The sequence below is a fragment of the Epinephelus lanceolatus genome, chromosome 2 (assembly GCF_041903045.1).
Source record: "Epinephelus lanceolatus isolate andai-2023 chromosome 2, ASM4190304v1, whole genome shotgun sequence".
Classification (NCBI taxonomy): domain Eukaryota; kingdom Metazoa; phylum Chordata; class Actinopteri; order Perciformes; family Serranidae; genus Epinephelus; species Epinephelus lanceolatus.
In genome coordinates this window covers 15,221,515-15,236,404 of record NC_135735.1, presented here as the reverse complement: position 1 = coordinate 15,236,404, position 14,890 = coordinate 15,221,515, and the positions used below count along the sequence as shown (strand labels likewise).

At 41.2% G+C, this 14,890-nt stretch overlaps 1 protein-coding gene across 1 annotated transcript in view; it reads right to left on the bottom strand.

Moving 5' to 3' along the window:
- Positions 1-4,177: 4,177 nt before the first annotated feature.
- tnfaip8l3 (tumor necrosis factor, alpha-induced protein 8-like 3) overlaps positions 4,178-14,890 on the bottom strand; it is a 33,479-nt gene continuing 22,766 nt past the window's right edge. Inside the window, exon 2 of the mRNA XM_033617231.2 lies at positions 4,178-5,327. Coding sequence (XP_033473122.1) covers positions 4,765-5,327 — 563 coding nt within the window. The 3' untranslated portion in view covers positions 4,178-4,764. The remainder of the gene's footprint in view (positions 5,328-14,890) is intronic.

Genomic DNA, 14,890 nt, shown 5'->3' with positions numbered 1-14,890 from the left:
CAATTACTACATCAAAGCCATGTAACGCATTGCATTTGATTACGTTTTGATGAGTTTTCTAACAAATGATTTAAACTGGGCAATAAAACTTAAAATCTGGTAACAGGTTGTGCCAAAGGAAGGCGTTCCTGCATAGTGGCAAGATGCAAAGCAACAGAATGAAAGTTATATTTTAGATATAAACTATTAACTGAAAAGAACAAGTCCAGATGTAACATGTTTTCAATCACAAACATCTTGATAAGTAACTGTAATTTAACCACATCATTTCTCACTAACTGTAACTGAATACGATTATATTTTGTAATGCACATGTAACTAGCTCTTCCCCAACACTAATACTGCTGTTAAATTAGGGTACAAAATAAATTTCCATAAATGTCAAGGTACATACTAGAGGAACAACATGAACCAATATGACCACCTATGTCCAAACATTTGTCATACAACTGACTATCCATGATAAATATACAACCTTCCTCAGTGTAGCCTCACTAGAGTTAACCAGTAAAGAAACAATTGAACAAAAATAACCAACTATAACTAAAAAGAGCTTTGAAGGCATAGGCGAGTGCAACAAGCAATATTAGGCTATAGAAATCAGCAGCTGAATAAAACATCACCAAGGCAGACAATACAGAGATGCATAAACAATATAAAGTCTACAGCTGCACAGTTTTACACACTGCTTACTGCACACTGTGTCATTGTACTCACCTGTCTGAGTGTCATTCTATGAGTCTCCTGAACCATGAGTTCTCCTTAATTTGCTCTTGGTACAACTTCTTTGCTCATTCATTATTAAAGCTGATATAACCAGTCTGAGTCTCTCTGTCCCACTGCACTGCTCAGAGTTTGCAAACACTTTGAGCTGAATGAGGCTCTGCAGACACATCTGGGATTAACAGTCACAAACAGCAGAAATACCTCCAACTCCCCAGTGAAGGTAGAAGGTCTCGAGTGAATGCCAAACTCATGGCTGGAGGATCCACTGTGAGCATGTTAGCATTTAGCATGTTAGCTCCACTATAGTGCACCTGTTCGTGATGCAAAATTGTGGTGTTCGATTTGAGTCACCTGCTGTGCTGGCCCAGTGTTGCATTAAATCAGTGATGAATTAAGGTTTTTTTTTTTGTTTTTGTTTTTTTTTTTTTAAACTATGGTGAGGTACAACAACAATGCTTTTGTCTAACCGTACCTCACAAGGACCTGATCTGTAATTGAATTATGTTGTGTACTGTCCACCAAATGTTAGCCCTGAGAGGCTACCTCACTTTTGTCCAACTCCACAACTTCATCCTTAAATTTGTTGCCATAAGTCTTTACCCCCGACAGACGCTGACTCAAGTGACATCTCTTAAGGCAATTTATCAAAATGTTTTATACAACTTTTTTGTCACATATAGTCTTTTGCCCCAAGACTTGCAAACAGAATCTAATGTTTCAAATCAGTATATCATTTAAGGCCTCTCTGTGGATGATTGAGGTTTCTCAATATTTGTGACAACCACCTGATCTGACTGGAGTTAGTCAAAATATGAGAATCACAGAGTGTGTGTTTGGGAGGAGATGTAATATTGTGCACTGCTGACATGGTATTTATTTGACTTCTTCTGTTGTTTGTAAAAGCCCTTTGACTCAGTTTTGGGAAGGTCTAAACAAAGGCTGTCTCCAGAGAACGAGTCAGATAATAAGGACAAGAATTCCCTCTTCATATCAGACCCGGGGCAAACTGTAGGAGTTCAAAGACTGAAAGTGGTGATTTATGGAGCGAGGAAGCTTTGATATGTCGTCTATTTCCAGCCTTTTTTCAAACACTACGCAGAGTACATTTTATTTGCTCAGTGATTTCCAAGAAATCCTGTGGGTATTTGGGACAAACGACCCTTTGTTTAGACACATCGATTCATTTTCTTCAATTCAGATTGCTATCTGTGGTCACCAGGTCTGTATAAATAGGTTGCATTTGAAGCATGGTCTTTGTTCCATTTGAGCAGTAGAAAAAGCCCCGGCTGTAACACAATAAAATCACTTTTATGAGGTTTGAGATGATATTTTTGATTAGTTACACTGGTTTTTTGTGACTGAATGTCAGCTTGAGTGCATCAGTCTCACTGAAGATAGTGATCTGTGTGAGGAGTCACTTCACCACTAGAGGTCTATGCTTTCCTCTTAAACACAGAATGAAGACACTCAAAATCAGAAAAGAGGAATGAGGTTAAAGAATGTATAAAACAGACAAAAAAGCGCAAAAATCTTAACCACCCTTTTATTTGTTTTCATGCACATCGGTTTTTATGCAACTTAATTGTGGGTGAAATGCCACAGCACACCTGTCACACTGCCAGATCCTGGTTTGTAATTACCTTTTCTTTTTCAGTTTTAGAAGCTGTGCTATTTTTACCAGCTTCAGGCAGATTACAGTGAAAGAGGCAGTATGTTCTCTGTGCTCCTCAAGGACATTTTCAAAAGGTCACATGTCCAGCAGCGGGGATCAAACATGTGACCTCCCAGCACTGTTATCAACAGTTGTGCCTCTCTTTCAGCAGCTGTGTGTGTTGTGTGTGTGGTCTCGTTAAAACTGCACGTCTGAGAACTCTTTTGAGTTTAACACCTTCTAGTGAAGGAAATATTTAATATGTTTTGTTCATATTTAAAGGAGAATTCTACAGTTTTTACTCTGACTAGGTCATTTTGTGAGTAACGAGCACAATTCAGCCTGTGAAAACAGTTGTATAATGTCATCATTAAGGGGTCATTTTCTCAGACTTGATGTCTTGGGAGTTATTTTTACTTGGGCTTGGGGACTGTATTTCAAACTTGGTGCATGGACAGTGAAAAATGTGCGTTGATGGCAGGCAGTTAAAAGAAAAGATGCTATGGATGCATTATGGGAATTGCAGTATTCAGTGTTTTTAGAGCTTCACCCACACTAGGGACGAAAAGTTAGCATATCTTGGGCCATGCTGCTTTAATCTCTTTTTTTATCAGTCTCTTGTGCAATACTAATGTGGTGAAATACCCTTTTAAGATTGTGATTAGGTTCAGGGTGTGGTGATATTAGGGTTAAATGAAAAAAAAATCCACTTTGGAAAATATGCATAGTCACTGTTTTGCAGAGAGGATTGGTACATCTCTGTGATCTAATATACAAATAGAATTACTCACTGACCAAAACTACATGCGACTAGCTGCTACTTAATTCACTAATGCTTCTGAATGTGTATGTGCTGTATCAAATTACTACAGTGTTGAGTTTCCCTGCAGAATTTTGGAGGTTAGATAACAAAAAAGGCAAAAAAAATCCCAGTCAAATCCAGGACCACATTAAAAGATATGTGTGTGTGCATGTGTGGTCTCCTCCTGCTGTTACAGTTCTCTTATCAGAGTTTATCTACATTATAAATTATGTGTGTGACACACTTATGGCTGGAGATCTTATCCAAAAAAAGAACGAAGGGCAATAAAAGTAAATGAGGGGCATGGTTATTGACACAAATGCCCTCTTACTGTTAATGTGCAATCACATTTAATAGACTACGACTTCATAGCTTGATACATACGCGTCTGGCTGACAGCGAGTACGTGAGTGCAAACAGAGGATCATCGGGTGGGTGGTCTGTTTTGTGTTTCTACAAAGAGACAGAGGCATAAAACTGGACTTCTTCTCAACTGGCTGCCAAAATAATTCAGCTGGAGTCACACCAAGCCACCAGTAATATGTTTTCCTGGACTGCAGAGCGGAGTAGACCAGAGGGCATCTAATGAACCAGAAATGACAAATCACTGATTTTCCTGCTCATTTCAAAATGAGTGTTGGCAAATTTATGCCTGGCGTGCATGTGGGTGAAATGGACGGGAAAGTAGTAGCTTAATGCACCATTTGTGGCTTAGTTTCCAGATCTGATCCACCCATGCATTTTCTGTCATGGTAGCTGTTTCCCCTCAAAAATAGGCAGCAAAAAGTTTAGTTATTTTAGTAAATATGAGGCAATATTCTGAGAGGAACTGGTTAGCAGGCAAGCAAATCATTGTTTTCCTTCACACGTTCTCTAAGAAATGAGTCATAGGAAGAAATTGTCAATGTAACTGCCAACTCGAAGGAACAAACCCATCTTCCCTGAAACTTTTTTACCAGCTTAACATCGAGGTATTGTGTCAGAAGAACTGCAAAAATAATGTTTACAAGAAATCTTTAATAAAAGACAAGTGTTACACCCTTGTAGAGAAGATTGACACAGATACATAATACACACACCATGTCATAGTTGGTCTTATGTACAAACACATTATTCAAGCGAATCCCATACAAACACATGTGCACACACACACACACGCACACACATACGCACAAAGAGAGAAAGAGACCGATTACTACTACTGATTATCTTCCATATCCAACTATACCTAATGTATATTTTTTGGCCATTGGTACAGTACACTTTTGCACACAGAGAGGATGACTGGGACTGCTATAATGCATACAACGTGATACAGGCTGTCCCATGGTGCAGCAATGATCCACTGAGCGGAAAAACAGTCTGAAAAAGTTCCCTCAATGAACCACAGCAGCGGGATGTTACAGCTAGCTTCGTGGAAATGGGTGAAGAAGAAGAAACGGGAAGACAAGAGCAAAAAGGAGGAAGAGAAAGTGAGCGGTCAGGGGTGAGCGATTGGAAAGGAAATAGAAGGAGGCAGGAGAGACCAGCAAGAGAAGGAGCAAGAGGGGAAGAGCTAGAGGTGAGAGAGGTCAGGTGTGTGAGGTTAAAGCGTTCCTTCGTCCAGCAGTTTGTTGATGCCATTGCAGATCTTCCTCAGGGAGAGTCTGTACTCCTCTCTGTCCCCGTACAGCTCGGCCAGGAACTCCCCGTGGGCAAAATGGTTGAAAACGTGATCGATGCGTGCGTGTGAGCGCGCCGTCAGGTGCTGCTCGACCAGGGTGTGAAGCAGGTCCCTGCACTCCAGCAGGAGCTCCGACAGAATATTCCTGTCAAAGGTGTACTCCACCTCGTAGAACGACACCGCTGTCATGGCCGCCTGGTTCATCTTCTTCTTGAAGCGCTCTACTGTATCCAGCTCGTCTGGGCTGAACTGGTGGTTGCGGTACAAGATGCCGATCTTCAGGGCGATCTTGATGACGTCCTTGATGATCTTGTGGGCCTCCTTTTTGCTCTTGGTGTACTCCCGGCTCGTCTTGTAGAGCTCGTCCAGGATCTCGCTGCTGGTGTCATCCGTCAGCATGTTGGCTACCACCATGGTTGCCATCTTGCTGAGGATCTTTTTCTGGGCCTGCAGGGCCAGAGAGCGAGAGTTGAAGCTCTCCTGTCCTGAGGGGAAAGAAAAAGAAAGACAAGTGGTTTGGGGTTAGATCAAGGGGTCAGAAATCCTCATCACCATAAATATTTAAAGGAGCAGTGGAGAGACAGAACAAACAAAACAGAAAAATGATCCCACTGAAGTAGCTTGCCATGTTCTCATACTTTAAAGCAATATTAATAAATTGTTTTGGCCACTTGGGAGCAGCAGAGCAAGCTGGAAACACGGCACTGACCTATTACCACGTATCCTCGTTCAGTATTATACAAATTTGCGCCCCTACAGGTTTGGTTAGGATTAAGAGAAGAATCATGATTGGGCATTGTCATGTTACACACTTAATGTAATGTAATGTGACATGACATTACATACGTGGGTACATAACTAAAAATACCTCAGTGCTGACTCTTCATTTCAGATGGGACACAAACAGTGGTCTCCTGAGTCACAGTCCTGTGTTTGTTTGACCCATCCATCATTACAACCTAAGCAGATTTTGTTGCTCTTTATATTACATCAACTGACTACTTTCTTTGCTCCCAACAACCTGCAGTGCATAGGTCACATGATCATAGCCTCCTGGCTCAAGATTACAGGGGTTATATATATGAATTGTAGTGCATTAGTTTTCATAGGTACAAGTACGAACAGCAAATAAGAACAACCTGGTGACCTTATAGAATTGATATGGCTTATGTGACAGCAGACTTTTTGCCTATTGACAGATTCAGCAGACACAGAATAACATTAGCCTTACTTTGGAGTCTTGTTTGTGTCCAGCTGATGAATGAAAGCTCAATATTCATTCTCCTTTTAGCTCTATTTTGATTTCAACCAACTGCCTAGGGACACTTCACCCCCAAATCAAAAATACATGACTTTCTTCTTATCTTTCAGTGTAGATTGCTTTGGTGTAAGTTGCAGAGTTTTTGAGATATTGACCGTAGAGATGTCCACCTTCTCTCTAATGTAATGGAGCTAGATGTCACTCAGCTCAAAGCACCAAAAATACATTTGAAAAAGTCAGCAGAAATGTCTCTTTCCAGAGGTCATGGCATGATAATCCACAGACCTTGCTGTGAGCAGCTTCATGTAGGAACTATTTTCTTTCTACAGGCTTACACCTGCCAACTGTATCACCGCGCAGACGGAAGCATGCATCTACTCATGGACGAGAGACTTGTGCCAGGTGAGTTAGCAGTAGATGCACGCTTCCCTCTGTGCAGTGATGTGATTGGTGGGTGTAGTCTGGTAGAAAGAAAATAGTTCCTACATGAACCTGCACATAACAAGGTCTGTGAATCATCTTGAGTAACTGAGTCATTATTTCTGGAAAGAGACATGGCTGTTAGGTTTTTCCAAATGTTTTTGTTTTGGGCGCTTTGAGCATCACAAACCGAGTGCCATCTAGTTCCATCTCTACAGCTAATATCTCCAACACTCTGCAACTCACACCAAAACAAACTAGACTGATAAGAAGCACCACAGGTAAGATAAAAAATGATGTATTTTTTATTTGAGGATGAACTGTCCCTTTAACAGCCAAATATTCCACTATGTTCTCAATAGATTTTGAAAAAATAAATGGTGTTGAGAACATTGCACTGATTGAGAAAGCTAATCTAAATCTGGCCGAAAGCAAATATGTAATTAGGACATTAGGTTAATTAACAGATTAACACAGTCTGCTGTGCCTTTAAGAGACCGATATTAGATGGATAAACTCAAGTATTACTTTATAAATACAGAAGACTGAACACTGGAAGAAGATAGAGCACTGACTACAGTACATTTTGGTGCATGTTGTTATTATAGTCTTTAACCACCGCCCTTAAATTTCAGTGTGTTTACACGTAACAGCTGACTTCCATCTGGACAAACAGGCTTTTGCAACTGTGTTCACCCATTGTAATACAAATACGGGTCCTTCCTTTCCACTGTTTTCACTGACATTACTTTGTCCTTGCTTAAAGAACTCTGTGTGCTAAAAAAAAAAAGTTGGATTTTAAGTACAGATTTTTTAGTTATTCAGAGAAAGACTTTTTTCTATCTTTGTTACACAATTTGCGGTTGTATAACAAGCTAATTGGTAGCAGTATTTTAATGTGATCTCACTATGAAGGCACAGCACTGATGCAAACTGCTCTTGGATGATTCAGTTTATTTTGGCATGAACAAAAGTCTCATCCTCCAGTCCACTCCAAACTTGGATATACAAAACTGTTGTCGACTAAAAGTTTATTTTACAAAAAACAAAACTGTACTTTGATTTAGAAAAAAAGTTAACAGAAGTAACTCCGCACAGAACACAGCCTAAGAAGAGAGGGCTGAGGAGTAGATGAAACGCACTGCGGCCACATTCAACACAGGGCGGCGTCCTTCCTGGAGCTGCCTGTGGTGTGGTTGGCTGACTATGGGAGGAATGATTATCTGCTCTGGATAACATCAAACAGCTGTGCACCGATAAGAACCTCTTTGCACACGGTCTCTACTCAGACCGATCATGGTTTTATGCCGTGTCCCAATGCAGTCGCAATTTATCATAGAGGAGAACATCAAAAGGCTGACTGTGTCATCATACACCGATTCCAGCAACTTAACATGTGTCTGTGTAAATGTGAGGAGTGGGAGGATGGCGAGGGGTTTTATTTAGGTGCCACCCAGCTACAAATTACACACCAGATAACTCCTATTATGATTAAAGCCAGGAAAGAGGCCTCACTTTTTTCCTCCTGTTCCCTGGGCACATTGTCAGCCTCGTCCTCCTCCACATGTATGTCCAGAGAGAGAGAGACAGAGACAACGAGAAAGAGAGTGTGGACGGGGGCGTCATTGCCCAGCAAGCTCAGCACAGAACAACAGATGAGCCAAAATTCAAAGACACCTGCTTTTTTGTAATTATGATTTTTTATCAAAACAGACAGCTATGCAGAATTCATCACCACATAATCTGCGTGTGTGTCTTTACACAGTATGTGTGTCACTTAAACACATGCATACACAAGAGGTCGAATGCTGCACAACAATTGTTGGAAATCTGATCCGTGGCATTTCGTGTGAATGTACAGAAGTGACATTTCACGTGTTGGTCTGAAGCTAAATGGCATTTCATGTACATATAATTAGCCCGCTGTGACATTTACAGCTAATAAGGCAGATGTCCTTGTCTACAGTCATTTCCCAAAACAAGAGATCTGAAGTACTGCTTCTTTGTGCAGCTTCATGAGAGTGGGGTGAGACCTATTGTATGTTAGACAAAAGTGGAGTGGGTGAGTATGAAGATGTCAAACCTGCAGAAAGAAGTTTTATTAAAACCTTTGTTGTGAGGTTAAAAAGGAAACTGAAGGTAAAAAGACTAAAAGATTATTTCTACTTCTTCAGATTTGTATTTGATTTTTGTTTTTATGGGCCACTTGGGGGCAGCAGAACAAACTGGAAACATGTTATCACCGACATATTAGCAAACATTTACCAATTCACACATTGCAGACATTATTTTATTGTTTTATACTCTTCTTCTAGCTCTGTTTTGGTCTCCACCATCTTCTGAAGAAAATATCCGGCTCTTTAGTTGCCAAATGATTCATTTTCTTGTCCACCTGCCCTTTAGTGCTGGGAAAGTAGCTAAAAGTGGGTTTATCCAACCCAGCCTCCAGGAAAATGTTCTCAGTGTACATTTCTGCAAACCACAGATACCACAGATAATGTACATTTAGACATTATTTTGTAGTGATATGTTAAAACTTTACATTTCCCAACAATGCTGTGGTGAAGGTGTCTTTAGGTTTAGGCACAAAAACCATTTGATTATGGTCAGTCCGTTCTCATTCCCAACTCATCTAATGCTAATGCTTTGTCTGTGATTTTGGCAGCAGACATCGAGGCATAAAGGCATTTTTGCGACGATGTGATATGCTGCTAGGCGCCGTCGATTTCTAACAACACAGGACGGCGTCAGTTTGAAACGCCGCTGGTAACAACATAATATAAGGAGCTGGAAGAATTCCTAGAGAGTGGGTGGGTCCGGGAGGCCACTGTTCACGTCGCATGTGAATGTTGAGTCAAACCAAGATGTTTTTTTCTAAACCTAACCATGTGCTTTTCTTGCACAAGGAAATAAACGTAAATACGGGATGTTTTACAGACATTGTAAGTTCATTTGAAAAAGACTGTATGCATCAAATGAGCAGAAACTGTACATTATTTTATACACACAAGTGTATTTTGAAAAGACAGAATGCATGTAACAAGCGTGAATTGACACGCCAATCTGGAACATCAACAACAGATGCAAGAGGATACCTAGTGCTTCATATGTAGACGTGAAGTCAACTTACACAAAACGGAAAAATTTGACATGTTGGGATGAGAACGTGTTGTCATGAAAAGAAAAAAATCATGTTTTGACTTAAAACAACCACTCTGACACAAACGCAACTGGAAAAACAGGGATGGATAGGTAAAAGGCAACCATGCTCGGTTGCTCAAACACAGCTGAAAAATGCTGTGATGTGTCAGCGAAATATGCCCAGGTCTGGTGGCTCAAATGCTGCTGGGAAACACAATGATGTGCCGCTATAAACACCCAGGTTCGGTGCCACTAACACCAGTGGAAACACCTCAAATGATTGCAAAAAAAAAACCCCACTTTGTTGGTCTCACAGTGGTATGCACCTTGGCACTCACCTCAACTAGGTGTCACACCATCCACCATCCCCTCCAATGTACCTGTATTTTGCAGAAATGTTCAAAGCCAGTATTTTCTAATGGTGATTGGGCTGGTTTATAAAAGCTTTTCCACTGCAGCACATGACAACAACATTAAGTGGCGAGACTGAACCAAAACTTTTTAAATTGTGGGCCACAAAACCAAAACAATAAGCTGAAAGATGCTAAAACTCAGTATAGAGCTGATAAAAATATTGATAAGTGCAGCTTTATGTGAACTGGAATCACTGATTGAAGATAGTAATCAAAAAGTTAATGTGCAATAAAAAACAAGCAGATTAGTGGACAGTTTATAAATAAGTGTTATGTGCTGTTTGGTGTGTGAAAGGATCCATTTATGATGGCTGTTATGATACACTGTGACCACAAAATACAGTACTAGGAACCAACTTCAATGACTCTAAACAAATTCTTGACGTTCTACAGTAAACATCAGTCTGTTGCAAATGAGATAGTGTCTGTTTCCTGCAGGCTGCTGTTCACAGACTTCTCTGAAATGTAAACTATATGGCCTGAGGTGATGCATCGATGCATAAAAACACTACAACGGCAACACGGTAGTTTCCATGATATTTGTATAGCAACACCAAGACATATAACTACGGCTCTCATTAGGCAGATCTGTGGCTCTCATCAACAGGCTCTCTTTGTCACTGTTATTTCCTGTTTCTCTGAAGCAGCTCTTTGTTCCAGTGTCCCTCTGATATTCAGAAACCCAACTGGATAGATTTCTGAAACCCTGGCACACTGATAAAGGTGACAGCTTGCGCCATATAAAGACGGCCTTGTCAGACCAATGGTCGTGCAGGCGATTTGGATTTGGATCCTACCAGTATGTGTGACCAGTGGCTTTCTAAGTGAATTTCTTTTCTGTGCAAGAGACGATCTGTGACTCGCAAGGCAAAGATCAGTTTCATATAACTTAAGACAGTGCTGCATGAAAAGGAAGTGTTCGGATCTTTTCTGTTTTTAGCGGCGAGCTAAAAGTGGACTAATTATTCTCCTGCCACCCCCCACCACACAGCCTGAAGCCTGTTTCTAAGGACCAGCAGGTGGCTATCGACTCACTTGCCATGACCCCTGTCTCAAGTCTGTTTGCACATCCCAGAGTGGCGAAGAATGTAAGCAAAAATGAAGGAGTGTGGGGGAAAAAACACAGTGAAGAATGGACACGAGGCTGCTTGAGGTGTGAGTCAGAGTGCTGGGGAAGGAGGTGGGTGATTCAGAGTCTGGCTGGAGATTTTAGCACATACAGTTAGTGAGCGTAGATGATTATAAGCATGCACATGGAGACACTGAGAAGTCCGCTCTCTCATGCACTCACATACAGCCTGTCACCCAGAGGCTGCGATGAGTGACATGCATGAGCCAGAGTGTCAGAAAGAGTTAGAGAGGAGTACAAGCTGTCAGCAGAGAGATGGCCAGAAAACTGTCTCTCCTGCTACTTATCTCTCTCCTGCTTTCACACTTTACCTCCTGCCTGCTCATTATTTTCGCACTCGTCCCCAAGTGTAAAGTTTTCACAACATAAAGTGAGTATTCTGCATAGCATGTGGGAATACGTTACTGAAAACAAACCAGAAGCAGAGTCCTCCACCAATGCCGGGCCAGTCGTAGGAGCCATCGGCCCATCAAAGTGGTTACATAAGAGTGTTTTGGGAGTTGGTGGAGTTTACTTTTAACATCAGATTAGTAAGGTGCTTGCTGCTCTCTGGCCACGGCTGTTGACTAGACAGTCTCTCTTTGTTCCGCCTGATGTTTTTAGAGTGCTGAGTCAACAGTTTCTGCTGCGCTGCATCAGAACATACAGTGTGGAACATGGAGAGCAGCCAAACCTGCCCCGCTAAAAGGTGGTACCCTGCAAAAAATGTCATCTGGATTCATTTATTTTCATTTCAGTCCGAGACACGTACATCAATGAAGTGGCCATTTATGGCAAATACAGCAGAGCTATCCAAAAGCATCACTCCTCTCCCTTTGAAGTAATCATTTGAGATTATGGTAAATATCTTATTTGTTTCCTAGTGGAGAGTTATGGCGTATTCACACAATCACAAACTGTGCATGCACCTTGCCATTACTGAGGAGTGAGCATAGGAGAGTTCAAGTTGGTGAACATTGACCAGAGCTGCACTGACTTTATAGGTGCAGCCAATCGCTGTGTTGCACTAAAGATGAATGAAAAAACAATTAATTAAGTTGCTGAATTTTCAAAACGGTACAAAACCAAACTGGCTTTACATCAAGACCAGACAGGAAGAGATATTTTTCATCATTTTTTAAATCAACTACTTCAGTCAGCACACCATGGACATTTACAAGCGCTGTCAGCAGAGACTTTCGGCCATCTGTAAATCAAATCACCTGCCAGTACAACCCCATCTTTGTCTTCTTCTGTCCGTCTGTTTTTTCCATATGCTCTCAGTCACCAGTTAAAATAAACTCTTAAAGATAACTCCTTTAGCCAGCAAACTTTTCTAACTTTTCTATTCCTACTCCGAGCCTATCTGATTGTGTCACCTCATCTGTGGTACGCAAAACGCTCACAATCACTCAAGATCATCCAGTCCATCAGTACTTTATCTCGCTGTCTTCTGGATGCAGGTATACTCATGTACAGAGGGGCCTGTTTCAGTAAGAGTTTCATTCCCACAGCCATATGAACTCTAAATAAATAACCATCCTTTTGATTTGATTCAGTCTGTGGTGTGTCAAATGCCTTTGTCTCTTTTGTGCCTTACGTGTCTGTGATATGCATTCTGTGTGTCTTGTAGCTATGCACTTGCTGTAGAAAAGTGCTGCCATCTGTTTGTTACAAAGACACTGTTTGAGTCTTAGGATTGTGGCTAAGGTGGTGGCATTTAGTTATGTTAAAGCACCACTTTATACACCTTCAGAGGAGAAGATTTATACAGATATTTTAAGTGTACAGTGAGGCTACACCCAGCATCCTTTTAGCTCAGCTTAGATTAGCACAGAGGCTAGAAACAAGTGGAAGCTAGTCTAGCACTGTCCAAAGGTAACAAAATCCAAAGCTAAAAAAATAAGTAATCTGTCTTTAAAGGTTAAGTGAGCTGATCCTGGCCCCTTAGCACATTTATTATCTGTGTAAAGCGATATAACTCTAAATGAAATGATTGCTAATCTGGACACTTTGTGCAGCGTGCTGCAGCTGGGCTGTGAGACGTGGTCCTGAGGCTTGTGTTGGTCTCGTTCCAGAGTAACCAGAGGAATGAGCCATTAGCAGGACCAGCAGCTAACACTGATGAGGGCCGACTGGCCTTTACCGAGTCAACGCTGGAGGCACTTGTGTACTTATCAGCTGGACCGCTGCAGAACACACACGTCTGAATGAGGCTACTGAGTAAGTGTGTATGAATGTCTGTGTGTCTGTCAGCGGCTGCTTTTCGTGTGTCGGTTTTCACGTCTTGACCGCAGAAAAGCAACTTCAGGTAAATAGAGCACAGTCAGCCATCATCACAGTTTATAAGAAGGACTACTTATTTAGTGCTGATCAAAGATATTAATAGCAATTACTCAGCTGGTCTGTGTTCAGCCACTAACCAGTCAAGTTAATTATCAAAACAAAGACAAAAGCCGAGAAAATTTAAAAGAAAAATCCTATAAAATAAAGTCAGTGATGTTCACAAGTAAAAATATACCCACGTCACTTATACATGTGTAAATGGGCACGTATTTATGTGTATACATGTGAAGATAAAGTAGTGAACAACATAAGTGTTGCACTATTAAATGGTACCAAAACCTGAACATTATTCATCAGACATATGTACCAGGTCTGTGGAAACTTACTCACCCATTGGTTTGTGGACTCCAGTTTTAAAAGCATGGAGTTTGGCATTGGTCGTCATCATCTTGGTTTTTTGGAGCCAGAAGTGACTATATTTGGTGCTGCGGAGGAGTGAGGGGTGAAAAGCCGAGGACACTATCGCACACAGCCTGTCACTTACAGTGGCCTGCCCTTAGTTATGTGTAAGCCTTAATAAAATGTGAACAGGGGAGTTATATGAAGATTCACCCATGTACAGCTGTCATGATAGGAGTAAATAAGCTTTAGACACCAAAATCGTTTTGTACCAAGTTGTTAACATGTTTATTTCTGCTGTAAAGTTGGGAATTTTAACACGGGGGTCTATGGGGGTGAAGTGGCTGTTCGAGGAGCTGCTGTTTTTGGCACCTCCGTGTTGGCTTCATTTTCAGCCCCGGAGGTTGTCGCTAGGTTGAGTTTCAACAATTCGTTCTGCTTTGTTTGTAAGTGTTATATGTGACAATTCGTGTACATATCTACATATCCTTCAAATCACTCAGCCGAACTTAAACTATTAACTCCACCTATACTGCATAGATTGTGTAAATCTGTCAAGCATCAAGTGAAACAGTCGAATTGTTGAAACTAATATGCTCTTGAAATGTTACAAATCTCTCTCTCAAAGCAGACTCTAACTGTCCCTGCTTGACATTTTACTGATTCTTCCTGTTCCGAACTGTGAGTCCTTTACTTCTGCAGCCACTAATGACACAATGTTTGTGCTTTGAACCATTCAGAGCTCCTGCAGTGCTCAAGATCCTGACAGTATCAGGTATCTGACACACACACACACACACACACACACACACACACACATGCATAAGGAAACACAATGCCCGATCAGTGCTTCCCTGTTTGGGGTTGCTAATGACAACATGCTCATGTTTTGTATTCACTCACTGTACAGGTGCATGGCATGTTTTTTTTTCTTTTTCTTTTTCAGACAGGCACAGATACGTCTGTTCACCACCTGCTTGTATGCGCTCCCACAACAGAAAAAGGCGTCCTCACACAATC